Source organism: Eretmochelys imbricata, chromosome 3 (assembly GCF_965152235.1).
Source record: "Eretmochelys imbricata isolate rEreImb1 chromosome 3, rEreImb1.hap1, whole genome shotgun sequence".
Taxonomy (NCBI): Eukaryota; Metazoa; Chordata; order Testudines; family Cheloniidae; genus Eretmochelys; species Eretmochelys imbricata.
The window spans coordinates 59,544,049-59,557,380 of NC_135574.1; the positions used below are offsets into that span (position 1 = coordinate 59,544,049).

General features: G+C 39.1%; 1 protein-coding gene across 2 annotated transcripts in view; it reads right to left on the reverse strand.

The window, feature by feature from the left end:
• Window positions 1–516: 516 nt before the first annotated feature.
• The window catches only part of COL12A1 (collagen type XII alpha 1 chain), a 116,599-nt gene continuing 103,783 nt past the window's right edge, over window positions 517–13,332 (reverse strand). For both annotated transcript variants that reach the window (XM_077811621.1, XM_077811620.1), the window contains exons 59-64: window positions 7,585–7,620; window positions 7,407–7,473; window positions 5,522–5,710; window positions 4,326–4,394; window positions 3,051–3,221; window positions 517–647 (exon numbers count right to left, since the gene is read on the reverse strand). In XM_077811621.1, the coding sequence (XP_077667747.1) occupies window positions 517–647; window positions 3,051–3,221; window positions 4,326–4,394; window positions 5,522–5,710; window positions 7,407–7,473; window positions 7,585–7,620 (663 nt within the window). The remainder of the gene's footprint in view (window positions 648–3,050; window positions 3,222–4,325; window positions 4,395–5,521; window positions 5,711–7,406; window positions 7,474–7,584; window positions 7,621–13,332) is intronic.

The following is a 13,332-nucleotide window of genomic DNA, read 5'->3' on the forward strand; positions in this document are numbered from 1 at the left end:
AATGATGTAGAAGGAGTTGGTTTGCTTTTTACTAGACAATGCAGACTTGTGATGTGACTTAGCTGCAAACAGGCATTAAAAAGGAGGAAAACTGCAGAGCTAAAGCAGACAGCCCTTCGAAAATTTGCAGCAGCTCTGGTTTTTGGTGTTTTGTGGGTTTTTTAATTATTATTTAAAGAAAATGCAGCATTGTGATAACTGAATGCACACATTAAGTTCTAAGCAGCCACCTTAAGCAAAAGTATTTTACAAGCATTTCAAGAGCAAGAATGAAATCTACAGTTACATACATTGCTATTCGCACATAAGCATGATACCCCTACAAGATATGAGTGCATTTCTGATCTGAGAAGGGAGCATTGGAGAATATAGGATACACCCACTCTGTATGTATCTGCATATGTGAGCATAGCACAAACAAAAACAAACAACCAAAAACACAAAACAAGACAGATCTTTTATGGTTTTGTTTTTGCTTTTGCTTTTCTTGGTAACGATATTTTCCAGCACATTTGTTCAGGGTAATCCTGGTGAATGCATTTCAACTTCATAGTCCTCATATTCATCCTCTCTCCTTTCTGACTCCATTGGTACTATGTAGGGCTCACTTTCAGGTTGATAGGGTCCACTTTCAGGTACGTATGACTCTGGTTGAAAATAGTTGTCTGATTGAACATTATAGTTATCGCATGTCTTCGAATCCACAAATATAATGAAAGTTAGTTTGGCTATATAATGTTAGTTCAATCTTAATTTCATATATATCTAAATTAATAATTCACTGATTTTTTTTTCAGTTTTGTTCATGGAATTTTTGGGGTGGGGGGGCAGGAGAGGCAGTAAAATCATAAGAAAAATGAGATTTGGTTTTGAAAGGCCTCCTAGGATCCATCCAGCTCTTAAAAACACAAGAAACATTTGTAGAAACAGTCTTACGGTGTTATGCAAGGGCCCAATAAATTGTTAAAAAATAAAAATAGTATTTTACATCTACTTCAACAAATCTAAAAAATACTTGGATTTGATTTAAAAAATAATTAATTAATAGAGCAAATGGATTAAGTAAAAAGAAAACGTTTGACTGGCTTCTAGTAATTTTCTGAGGGTGGGAAATAAATGTACACATAACTATCACCAGTGGCAATATGCAGTACATGTCATTTTCTGATTCTGTTCCTCGTAACAAACTGAGTTACAGCTGGTGCTGGAGGAACACCAAAGACTACAGCAAAACAGAAGAAAAATAATTATAAAACTTTAGTATTTAGAACTGCAATTACAAAACCCAACAAGATTACATATACAAAAAGGCAGATGCCCTGAATCAGACATGTTGATCACAAGCAACAGACAGGTAGATTTCATACAAAGATGTTATTCTGGCACATAGCAAGCAGCAGCAGGCTTTAATGCAGAAGCTTAATGTAAAGATGTTAACTGATTTTAGTGGACACGATCCCTTACAAATCATTTACAAGCCACAATTAGTTTACTATTTACATAAGTCATTTCTTGTTTATCAGGTTAAATCTGTCTCCCACAATGGTGTTACTTCTGCTGGTTAGTAGTTTTATAAGCCTCTTTCAGTACTGAGGCTTCTGATGATTTGGTGGGGGCGGGTGTTAAAAATGGTTGTTTTTCTACTTTATTACTGAAATGCAACAGGCTTGATAATGAATTGACATCACTGTCCTTATGTCATTCACGAATGTTGTTAGTATTATATGAGGCCAACACGGTTCGATTTTAACCACATCCGTGGTGAAATATCCATACAGACTCATTTCCTACTAAGCACGTGCGCAAACATCTCAGAAACAGGTTTTTCATGTATTCAACCTGCAAGCAGCACTGGAGACTTAGAAAATGTGTTAGCCGGAACCTGAAACAGGTCAAAGATTATGTTAGTTTTTAAAGTCAGACTGCTGTGCAAAAATATATTGTCATCCAACTAAAATACACAATGGTTAAGTCATATGCATATATCTATATATGTATACATAGCTGTTCACTAGGAAGGATTGCTTGGCTGCACAATGGGTACAAGTTTAGCTCTTTTTCATTTAAATAGGAATCTTGGGTTAGATCTATGCAAGTACCTGGCTTTTTACACCCAACAGCACTGAGTCTGTATACACATATATATATATATTATTTTTTTCCATGTATACATGCACAGTATGCTAGTGGCAAACCATAATCAACATCAGTATCACATACACTAATTGTAAAATGCTACAGTGCACACAAATGAATTTGTTAACAATACTATGGGCCTGGACTTTCTTCATGAAAATGGCCCAGCAGGACCCTAGGTATAGAATATATTAGTGTCTTCTCATTAGTCAGAAATTGTTGGCCACTGTCATCCATTATTTGACTCCCTGTGACAGCCTATTGTTTTCAACTGCTTCTCACAGCAGGAGGCTGGCACGACTCAGGGCTAACCAGAGACTTTTGGGGTTTAATTCAGTGGAATCTGTAGGATAGTGGAGTTTTTCAGTTGCTTGCACTGTAACAGAGAACAGTTTTTGTTTGTGGAAAATTTTAATTTCAGGTATTAATTTTGTATAAATAATCCTGATGTTGATCAAAAAACAGACACACAAAAATTGGCAACCAGAGCATTCTTTTTACTTCAAGAGAAACATGGAGTATTCAACCTTGTTCTGAAGAAGATTGGAGGGAAGGAGAAGAAGAAGAAGAAAATGGTCATTTAAATCCTAACAGCAAAATAATCATCTACTATCCTTCTATGTATTAAAAACCAGTTAGTTGTATAATTTAATCACCTCCTTCCTGAAGCTAAACACATTTCAAATCAATGTGAGACAAGTTTGCATCGCAATCTGAACAGCTGCTCTCAGAGCTGTCTGTGTTAGAAGGACTGAACTGTTCCAAGATGTAATGTTACAACGAAGCAGTTTCAGTACCATTTGCTCCTGAAATGATTCAGTATCTCCACACTAGTGGGCCTGTCTTGCATAAAGCAGATCTGCATCTGTGAACGCTATTTAAAATGACTACAGTTTAAGTTGTCAATAACCTACCTGGGAATCCTTGACCATTGTAAGCGATGCTAGCACACTGGGATGAATCACAATACCCAGGTGGGCCTGGGGGACCTCGAATACCCCCATTTCCAGGACGACCTGGTGGCCCAGGTGGCCCTCGTGAACCTGTAGAACCTGGTGGGCCCGTTCGAGATTCCCCTGGTGGACCTAATTTTAGAATTAAAAGGAAGATAATTTTTTTAAGGAGTCAACCTCTCAGAAACCACTGGCACTCCTGGCGTCTAGACTGTGAACGAGCCTTTAGTAAGAAAACATTGACATTTGGTTTCTACATGGGGTCAGTGAAACAACCAAAGAGAACCAAATTTTGACTCATCATTAGTTGCTTTCCTATGTGTGGGGAATTTAAGGTCTGTATTCACAGAAACTGATTTGGCAAGGTTGGAGCCACGCTAAAGACATCAATGAATTCTCTGGTTTATTTCCACTCTGTGTAAGATATGAAGATCTCAAGGGAAACTACTACATTAGACAAGCACATTGGATTTCAATTAAAACATAGGAGTGCATTAATTCTGCTACCCTGCAACCCTAGATTAGATGAGGTAATGTTTTCTTTGGAAGAGGTTGTATTATGGTTAACAGAAATGTAGAGTTTCAACTGGGGCTAGAATTTGTTGCAAGCTTCTTATGGCTCTTGTAATGAAAAAATCATGTTTAAACTAGTAAATTAAAGGCAGAAACAATGAGAAAGCCTAACGATTTCTGCCAAGACATCAGTAAATGATCTGTGAATGAAATCAAATGACACAAAGAACAAAAGTAACAGAGAAAGGATCATATTCTGTACTAGTAACGCTATGCTTTGCCAGTAAAGGACATCAGGGTAACTACAAACATGATCCAACAATGGCACTAGACATTCCAAAAGTATCAGGTGATATTTTGTTTCTATCAAATTGAAAAAAGTGAGAAAATGTCCATTTCAGTAGGAATCAACCCCTGATTACTGAGTCAATAAAGGTTCAAAATCAGTATTTTCATCAAAAATATTTTCATGTGCAAATATGCCAGAAGAATAAATTATATGATAAAGCCAACTTTCTACTAGCCATGTCTAAAAAACATTTCTGGTTAAATTTTTCATTATTTTTAGAATGCTTCATTTTATTACCAATACATGTCAAAAATTGAGTAACATATGCTTATTTGCTATAAGAGCAATTAAGCAATCTGACTTTCTAGGAAGTTTTGTTCCTTTTTACTTCTACCGTTGTGTAAGCTGATGTAAATTAAAAACAGAAAATTTACCAGGTGGTCCAGGCAAACCTCGTGGTCCTTGTGATCCAATCCCTCTTTCACCTTTCTCTCCTGACAGTCCTAAAGATCCAAAAGGAAATAAAAACCACACACACAAAAAGAAACCATGTAGAAAACTATATTTCTTTCAAGCTCTCTCATTGATTATAACATATACTTCAAATAGTTTATTGCTTTATAGCTCTGGTCTAGGAAGTCTTAATTTCGATGAGGAAAATATTTTAAGGAAACAAACATCTCAGTTTGAAAAACAAGATTTTTAATTGTAGTGTACAGCGGTAACCTGGTCTGAAGAGACTGAACTAAAACACAGGAACATCTTTGAAGTTCATTCCACACATCTACCAATATGAGTAAAGGCATACAAGCTTTATACATTTCTGTTACAACTACACTTTACGCATCCTTTGAAACCTAATGAAATAGTGTAAGTCAATATTATCATATAGCTGGATTCAGAAGTTCATTATTTTCTTTTAAGTGGTAAATATCCATAGTAAAATCTATGTTAGAAAACACAACACTATGTCCACATTCTGAAGTGTAACAGCCAGAACAACTGAGGGCCAGATTCACTGGTTACAGCCTGGCTCCCTTACGCTATTGCAAAACAGCCATAACCAAGGCTTAACCAGCCATTTAAACTGAGTTTACACCTACTTTACATCACCAGAGCAGTTCAAAGCACCTGAAGTGTTCTGGCACATCTAGTCATATATTTCCCATATACCTACTACTCTGCTTCAGCTGCATACAACTGCAGCATCACTAAGCTACGGTTCACCCCACATTCTTGTTAACGAATCTTATTTTCCCCTCATCCAGATGCCAATTCAGAAAAGTAGCCTGTCAAAATGCAGCTAATACCAGAAACAGCTTTGAGAGGAGAATGTTCTCTGTACTAAGATATCTTGATAAAGTTGATAAATTTTCTTGAGATAGCATTTAGACTCTGCAGTGACTGGTGTTCCATAAATACCACACGGACAGAGAAGCACTGTAGATGCAAATCTCTGTAATTTTAGATCTTGTCTTCAGACACTGAATATTCCACTGTACCAATACCTTCAATTGGCTGTGGGAAGCTATATGCTTCATGGCCTTTCTGGCTGGCGCAGCTGCATTGCATTCCTCTGCTGACAGCTTTTGAAATATGGTCATACATATGCTCTTTGAGCACTACTCACCTCTTTCACCAGGTGGTCCTTGGTCGCCAGGTGTTCCTGGGAACCCTGGTCTTCCTCCAGGTCCAGGTTCCCCTCTTGCCCCAGCGCTTCCTGGAGGCCCTGGTGGTCCTGGAGGTCCTGGCTGATTGCGGTTTGCATAGTAATCGTTCGGGATTTGATTCAGCATGTGATTGAACCGGTTCATTTGGCCTGTAAAGAGAAAGAAAGGGTTTTTTAATCACTTTTCATTAAAATCACACATGCACACACCCGCCACCCACTGTCCAAATAGTGGAGAATTGGAACATATGCACAGATTAAGATGAATGCAAGATATGATCATGTAGAATACATGGGGAAGGAGGGCGGGGGGAGAGGAGAGATTCTGGCCGCAGATACTCTTAAATAAAAATTCACAGCCACTAAAGGTGACAAGTGAAAACTGAGTTTTGGATTACAACAGCCTTGTTGGTTGAACCCTGGCAAAGAACTCTTTTCTAGTCTGCAAGACAGCAAAGGCTAATTCCAAAAGATTATCTGAAATGCAGTTCTAGCCATCAAAAATAGATATTTTTGGGTACTCTGCATTAAAAGAACAGATATTACAATGACAGGAAACAGAAGATGAAATTCAGCCCCATGCTGAAGGCTTGCACAAGGGTGATGTATCACTTAAGACCCACTTAAGCTCTGAGGATGCATACACCTCTGCTAGCCCTGGTCAGAGGGGAAAATTTCATTCCCAGAGAATGTGTGTGTTGCTCAGGAGAGACAGCTCTGTCCAAGTAAGCGGCAAGAAATTCTGAAGGGGAGATCCAGCTAGTTATTCTTGACTAGAAGTATGGTGACCATGCAATGAGCCCTCAAGAGGAAGGCTCAGTATAGGGAACCTAAAACAGAAGAAGACATCCTAGTAGTTCCATTACAAGTGCAGACTGCTTGGGAACAATTTGATATTTTTGGTTGAACAAAATCAGTATGTCACAATTCCGCATTTATCTTGGGTTACCTCAAAAACAGCAGTATCGGGGTCTAAGCAGCACATGCCCTACTGCATAAAAAATAAGGTATAGGGAAACCTTGTTCTGTCTTCCTTGGGGGCCTTCCTGACAGCAAATGCTGTGCAGTTGTGCTGTGGAAGGGGTAGAGATGATTTGAGGAAGCTGTGTAGGGGGGTTACACTTCCTGTGGAGCCCAGAGCTGCACTCTGGGGTTGCTCCCTGTAGGGTGGCATAGGGAGCTTAGAGGATCCTCCACTGCATGAATCCTCCAGTGGTCACTCCTGCCTGGAGGTAGGGGCACATTAGGGCTGCAGAGTGCTATGCCAGCTATGGGGCTGAAGTAAAAACCAAAACCATTAAAATATTGTTTCGGGGGCCTGAATTTTGGGACTTACCCAGTGCAATTATTTCTTCCCTTGCATAACACAATTTGTCCTGTGTGCATCGCTTGCCCAGATAGCATGTGCCAATATACTTCAATCCTAATACCTGTAAAGCTCCTTCCATTCCAGCCTTGTGCCTTCCATCTCTCAGAGGTGAGACCTGGTTTATGCCAAAATGTTTGGTGGCTTTATTACATGAACAGTGCTAAAACAGGATCTTGGCTGACTGCACAAAATCATTCCCTTTGTGGTGTGGTGCAAGATCTGAATATGGGTCTCCGGAGGTGACCGATTAGTTCATTAACAAGTTAGCCCTTCGGATTCAGGAACCAATTTTGTGGTGCATTTTCCTTCCATCAGATCAGTGGCACAGAAGATAGCAATGGCAACACTCTGGCTCCTGTTATGCTTTGCAGCCAGGATCCTTTCATCTCAAATTTAAATCATTTCGACTTTTCACAAATGAGCTATTAAATTAGCCATATGGAAAACAGAACTAGGAAAAAGCACGACATTGTTTACCATTTATCAATTGTTCACAGACTTGTCTTGCAACAGCTCGCATCATGTTCTGAGAAGCAATATCTCCCTTAATAATTAAAACAAGTATTATATTAGTACATTGTCTGTGCTTTTAAAAAGCCAGTATTTATTACAATAAAGTAAGTGAGAAATAAACTAATTTTAAGGTAGTACTTACTCTGTCACCTTTTTCTCCTTTCATTCCAGGTGGACCCTAAAACAAGTTAATTTCCATTATTATTTAATGCACCTACATATACTGCAGTTGATTATATAGGAACACAGAAACGTAAAGGGATGAAAGAAACTGGAAGGATGAAGAGAGAAAAAGAAAACACTCTGTAAGGGCAGTCTGGTGCATACATACTACACTGACAGGTGCTTTAGATGGATTTGATAGAGCAACTGCTCAGTAACCCCACCCAGCTGTGTCCTTAGATGCACCTTCAGTCATGCAGTGCCTGCAGTTTTTCATCAGCAAATCAGATAGGTCAGATGTTTCAATGGGAATATTTGTATCCGGTTATTAGCAGATGCAAAACTGTGCCCGAAAAAATAGAGGCCACTTTTTTCTTTTAAAAAGGCTGCCCCGTTGAAAGCTTTCTTGTACTCCAGCTAAATTATGTCCCTGTCTGTTGAAACAGTGTATTATTTCCTCACAAATGCTATCATATCTTTGACATACTGTATTTACTGTTAGGTTTCAGAGTAGCAACCGTGTTAGTCTGTATTCTCAAAAAGAAAAGGAGTACTTGTGGCACCTTAGAGACTAACCAATTTATTTGAGCATAAGCTTTCGTGAGCTACAGCTCACTTCATCGGATGCATACTGTGGAAAATACAGAAGATGTTTTTATATACACAGACCATGAAAAAAATGGGTGTTTATCACTACAAAAGGTTTTCTCTCCCCCCACTCCACTCTCCTGCTGGTAATAGCTTATCTAAAGTGATCACTCTCCTTACAATGTGTATGATAATCAAGGTGGGCCATTTCCAGCACAAATCCAGGTTTAAGGCTGCGTTCCCAGCAGGGCACCTCTGAAAACAGGGCCATATGATCTGGTTCAGTATTGTTGCACGTATTACGTTACTCTTTCATTGTAAATAGTAATTTCAGTCTGAAACAATGTCCTGCCTTGTTCATTAACAAACTAAACTGAGACCAAAGACTGCACATCCAGGGAGGGTAGCTATCTCCTCCAAACCCAGCAGTGAGAAGCAGAGGCTGTAATCCTGCATTGAGCGATATAGGATTATGGGCAAGAGTTATAGAAGATTGGGAGAGATGGCTTCGAGTGCCTACTCTGTTTCCAATGACATCTCCCTTACTAGATGCTGAATGCTTCTAATCTTACAATATACAACAAATACCTGTTGTAGTGTGAGCTTGAGCTGTCACCATAATTATTTTCATTTGTCAAGAGCTATATTTCTTTCTCTGACAGCATTTTCCCATTTGCATTTGCATTCCACGGCGGTTTGTTTTTGGTGTTGGTGTTGTTTTTACAAGAAGCCAACAAGAATGACTGATCATCCACTTGTAAAAACAAATGTTTGAATTGCCACAATTGCATAAAATACACTCTGGGGCCATTTTTAAAGAACACAATTCAAAAGATATACACACATAATTAATTCTGAAAATTGAATTTTGTGTGTGCATCTCCCATGTAATGTTTTGAGACTTTAGCCTTTTGTTTGCATTCCACTGTTAACAAATAAAAGGGCCAAGAAAGAGCATGACACAGTTTCCTGGGAAAATGTAATTACGACGCTTGGTATGTTGGATTTTGCAGATTTTCACACTAGATAACAATGACCTCACACGGATGTTTATAGCTGGTTTTGGTCCATCTAACATAACTATGGCCACAAGCTAAATGCAGATGCCCATTTCAAATAGGCCAAAAATCAGACACATGATCATTTTAACCATTAGTTTGCTCTCTGAGAAATCTAAAAGTTTGTTGCCTTTTAAAGCTCTTTTTTTAATTTATCCACAGAGATCAAAAAGAAAAAGCTTGCTTGACCCATATTTAGTGCAAGAGATGCTTTTGTGTACAGCTCTAGCAATGCACTTTAATCCTAACTGTAACAACCCCCACCAAATTTTAGAGATTTTCAAGAGCACTTTGCTGCCATGGAAGTCAATGGACATTTCATTGGTGACTTCAGTGGGAACAGAATTAGGGCCAGCACTGAGTACTTTTGAAATTCTCACTCCTACTGTCTCATGAGCAGACTGCAAATTTTGCCAAACCATGCCCAAACAGCAAAGTAGTTCTGAACATAGACCTTCTGCAAATTCCCAAAGATGAAAGACTCGTTCAATAATCTGCTGCTTCACCTAGCTACCATCATAATTAGTTACCTCCTTAGCCCTGATGCCTTTGACAATTTACTATTTTTAAGCAGCCCATTTATCACTATTACAAAAGCAAACGCTGAATGTGGGCAGTAGCTGGTTTTTTTTCATAACATTCTTGTTGTACCCACAAATGACTTCAATGACACACTACGACAAATCATTCCACTGAGGTCACAATAGAGCTGGATACAATTTGAATGCAATAGCAGAGTTTCATAAACTTCCTTTGAGATCATAAGGCCTCAAATTAAGGAGCTGGAATAGCTACTCTGAAATGGCATCTGTGGACATGATTCATAGCCACTGCAGTATATCATCCCTATAATTTGCAAACTAATAATTGCTTAATAATAAGCACACAACGCATATTATCATGGGTTCAAAGATTAAAGTTTACCTAAGAAAACACTGTCACATTAATACTCAAAATTCAAAGCAAACGTTGACATAACAGCTTTGAAGCAAGAAGAGTTTGACTCCCAGTTGTGCAGACAGTGTTAAAGGCCTGCTAGATACAAAACCAACTCTCACATTTCTCTCAAGAATCACATAGGGAAATATTATGGCTTTTTCTACTCCAATACATATAATATGAATAGCTAGGTAAATAGGGTACAATCCACAAAGCAACTTAGGCTCAGTGAGGGAATGACTCTGTAGCCCAATGCCTAGGTCCTAAGGTACCCATGTGGATGTGGTCCAGTCCCCCTGCTCCAGTCACTTTTTTGGTATTTATCCATAGTGGAACAGCTTCAGTGGGAGAGACTGAGGGAGTCTCACATCAGAGTGCCCTACAGTTCAGTGGTTGGAGCATTCTACTGAGAGGTGGGATATCCCTGTTCAAATCCCCTCCCCTACTCTGGAGAGAGGGGGAATTAAACCATTGTCTCCCAGGTCAGTACACTAACCACTGGGTTAAAAGTTATAAGGTAGGCATCTCCTCCTCCTCCAGTGGCTGTTTTGTGTGGAGCAAAGCAGGGGCCTAAGTCATTCCCACAAGAAGCTGCTAAGGCACCTAAGCCACCTCATTCCAGGGTCCCATTCGTGGACTGCAAGAAGACATAGGCATCTCCCTGCAGCCCAGACTTAGGTGCCTACCTCTGAGAGGGGCAGGGCTTAGCCCACACCCCTCTGGTTGGCATCTCCCATTGGCTAGTTTTGGAGGCTCTGCACCTAGCATGCTGGCTTTTGTGGCTCGCAATCTAAGGAGCCTGTCTCTCCCCATTCATTGTATAGGGAGCCTAGGCACCTAGCTCGGTTTCGTGGATCACAGTGTTGTCCCTGTGATTTCTTAGGCACCTAAAAGTTAGGCTCCATGACACTCACCATTGCAACACCTAACTCCCTCTGCAGATCCCACCCAAAATTCATCACAAATTATTTTATTCAATGAATTTAGTTTCTCTTTCTGTTTGTGAATTGTCAGCATGTTGCTATTTTCTAGAAATTAATTTATTTATACCTATTTGCTAAATATATTTTTATAATATTTCTTGGTCTGTAACATTCTTAAGCTGCTTTGATTGGAAACATAGTCATATAGTATGTCTCAGTTCTCTGACTAAATTGAAAATTCATTTTAGTCAATTATCCTAGCCAATTTCTGACCATATAATCTAATATTTGCTTAAAATTAATTGTTCCATGGAGCTCATTTGTTGACGTGTTTACAAAACATGAAAACATAAAAGTGGGCAACCAACTGAAGCAAACTTCAAATGCTCACATGCTACATGCTATTTGCAGAAATATTTTTGCAGTGCAGTGCTGACCAAACAAAAAGAAACTTTTCAAGGCTGACATCAACCAAAAGCCATGTTAGCTGGTTGAAAAGCCTTTTTAAAGGGGCATCACTGGTTTCTAAGCAACAACCTTTCCATTGTTGGAGAGAGAACAGGATAATAAATTTGTTAGTCTCTAAGGTGCCACGAGTACTCCTGTTCTTTTTGCAGTTACAGACTAACATAGCTGCTACTCTTAAACCTGTCATTGTTGGAGAGAGTTGCTCCAATACAAAAGGCAAGATATTCCTCAAAGATATTTATTGCCAGCAAGATTTCTATAGCTGAGAAACATCAAAAGCATTAACCTCTCCAATGTAAATGGATCCTTTCTCTCCTTTTTCATTAAAGAGAAGGTGCATTAGTCAACTTTCAAAACTTCACTGAAGCTGAATGAGCCTGAGACTCACATCTGCAACCTCGCAAAGGAAATACTCTGATTTTGATTTTTAATTGATGCAAAGGGTTGTCATTAATACAGCTGAATACTAGAGATAGACCTGCCTAAACACTATGCTAATTTTCCATTGGGATGTTAGAGAATACTACCAGTTCAACAACACAATTGCCTATGCAGTTATTCAATGAAGCATTGTCCGTTTGTGTCCTCTTCCAACTTAGCGACATTCTGTTTAGATTTCACTTTATTTTCTTTTTAACAGAGAAAACTGTGCACTACAGCCAACTGGTTGCCAGGATGTTGAGAGAAAGCAACTGCTGCCACCAGTCTAGTTTATTGACATCCTGTGATGAGGATGCTTGGGGTGACAGAGAAGAAATGTTAGCTTTTTTTTTTTTAATCTGGGATTTTTTTGAGCAGTGGGGTGAAGGCTGGAATCGTGATAAGGCTCCGTAGCTGAGAAAGGATACGTCAAGAAATATGTGCTCTCTTTACTTTAAAAGACAACAGGCCTGATTGCTCTCCCCAGAAGATCTTCCCCTACTCACGTGTTGTCTACACGGGACCATGCACAAAAGTGAATATAGTCTGAGGCTGCATTTATTCCTGAACAGAGTTCCATTACACATACTGTGCAACCCCTTTTAAAGAGGGTCCCAAGGCTAGTCACAGCATGCTAAGTCCCTGGGAGGATCTCTCCATTGCAGTTGTATACAGAAAACATAAAGGACTTCTTTATTCTTAACAGTTAACAGATGTCATAGTACTCTGATTCTTTTCTTCTCATTCAATCCTTTTGTCTATTACTGATCTAAAAGCCCACTTTCTTTTCTTTTGGGAGTACTTGTTAGCAAATTATCAAGGTGAAACTTAGCAAATCTATGAAAATTCAATTAATGCTTCAGAGAATAGCTTGATTTAGTACTCATGTGCATTGAGGTACAAAACATTTTACAGCCATGCTAATCTGTTAAGGAACTTCTGTGATCTACTTGAATTTGCAATGTTTGTAAGAGCTGCAAAACATTTATTGGCTAAAACTGAGGTGGCCAAATGTATAAACCTGATGTCAACACTCACTGGCAATTTGTCAGGAGCCCGAGGGCTGTATATAATTTGCATTTAACTTTGTATACTTTTGGCATAAGATCATAATATTTGATTGTATTTGCATCTTCTTTGGTAAGGGCCAGGTCCCGCCACTCTTACTTACATTGATTGTTACCTTACACCACACCACACTCAACAGGAGCAAAAAGGACAAGATGTAGTCCTACGTGAACAGAGATTATTTGCTCCTTGAGTTCACCAACAGCAGCAGGTAGGTGATCAGTTCTCTCCTGGACCTGCAGTTACAAATACCAGGCAGGCCTG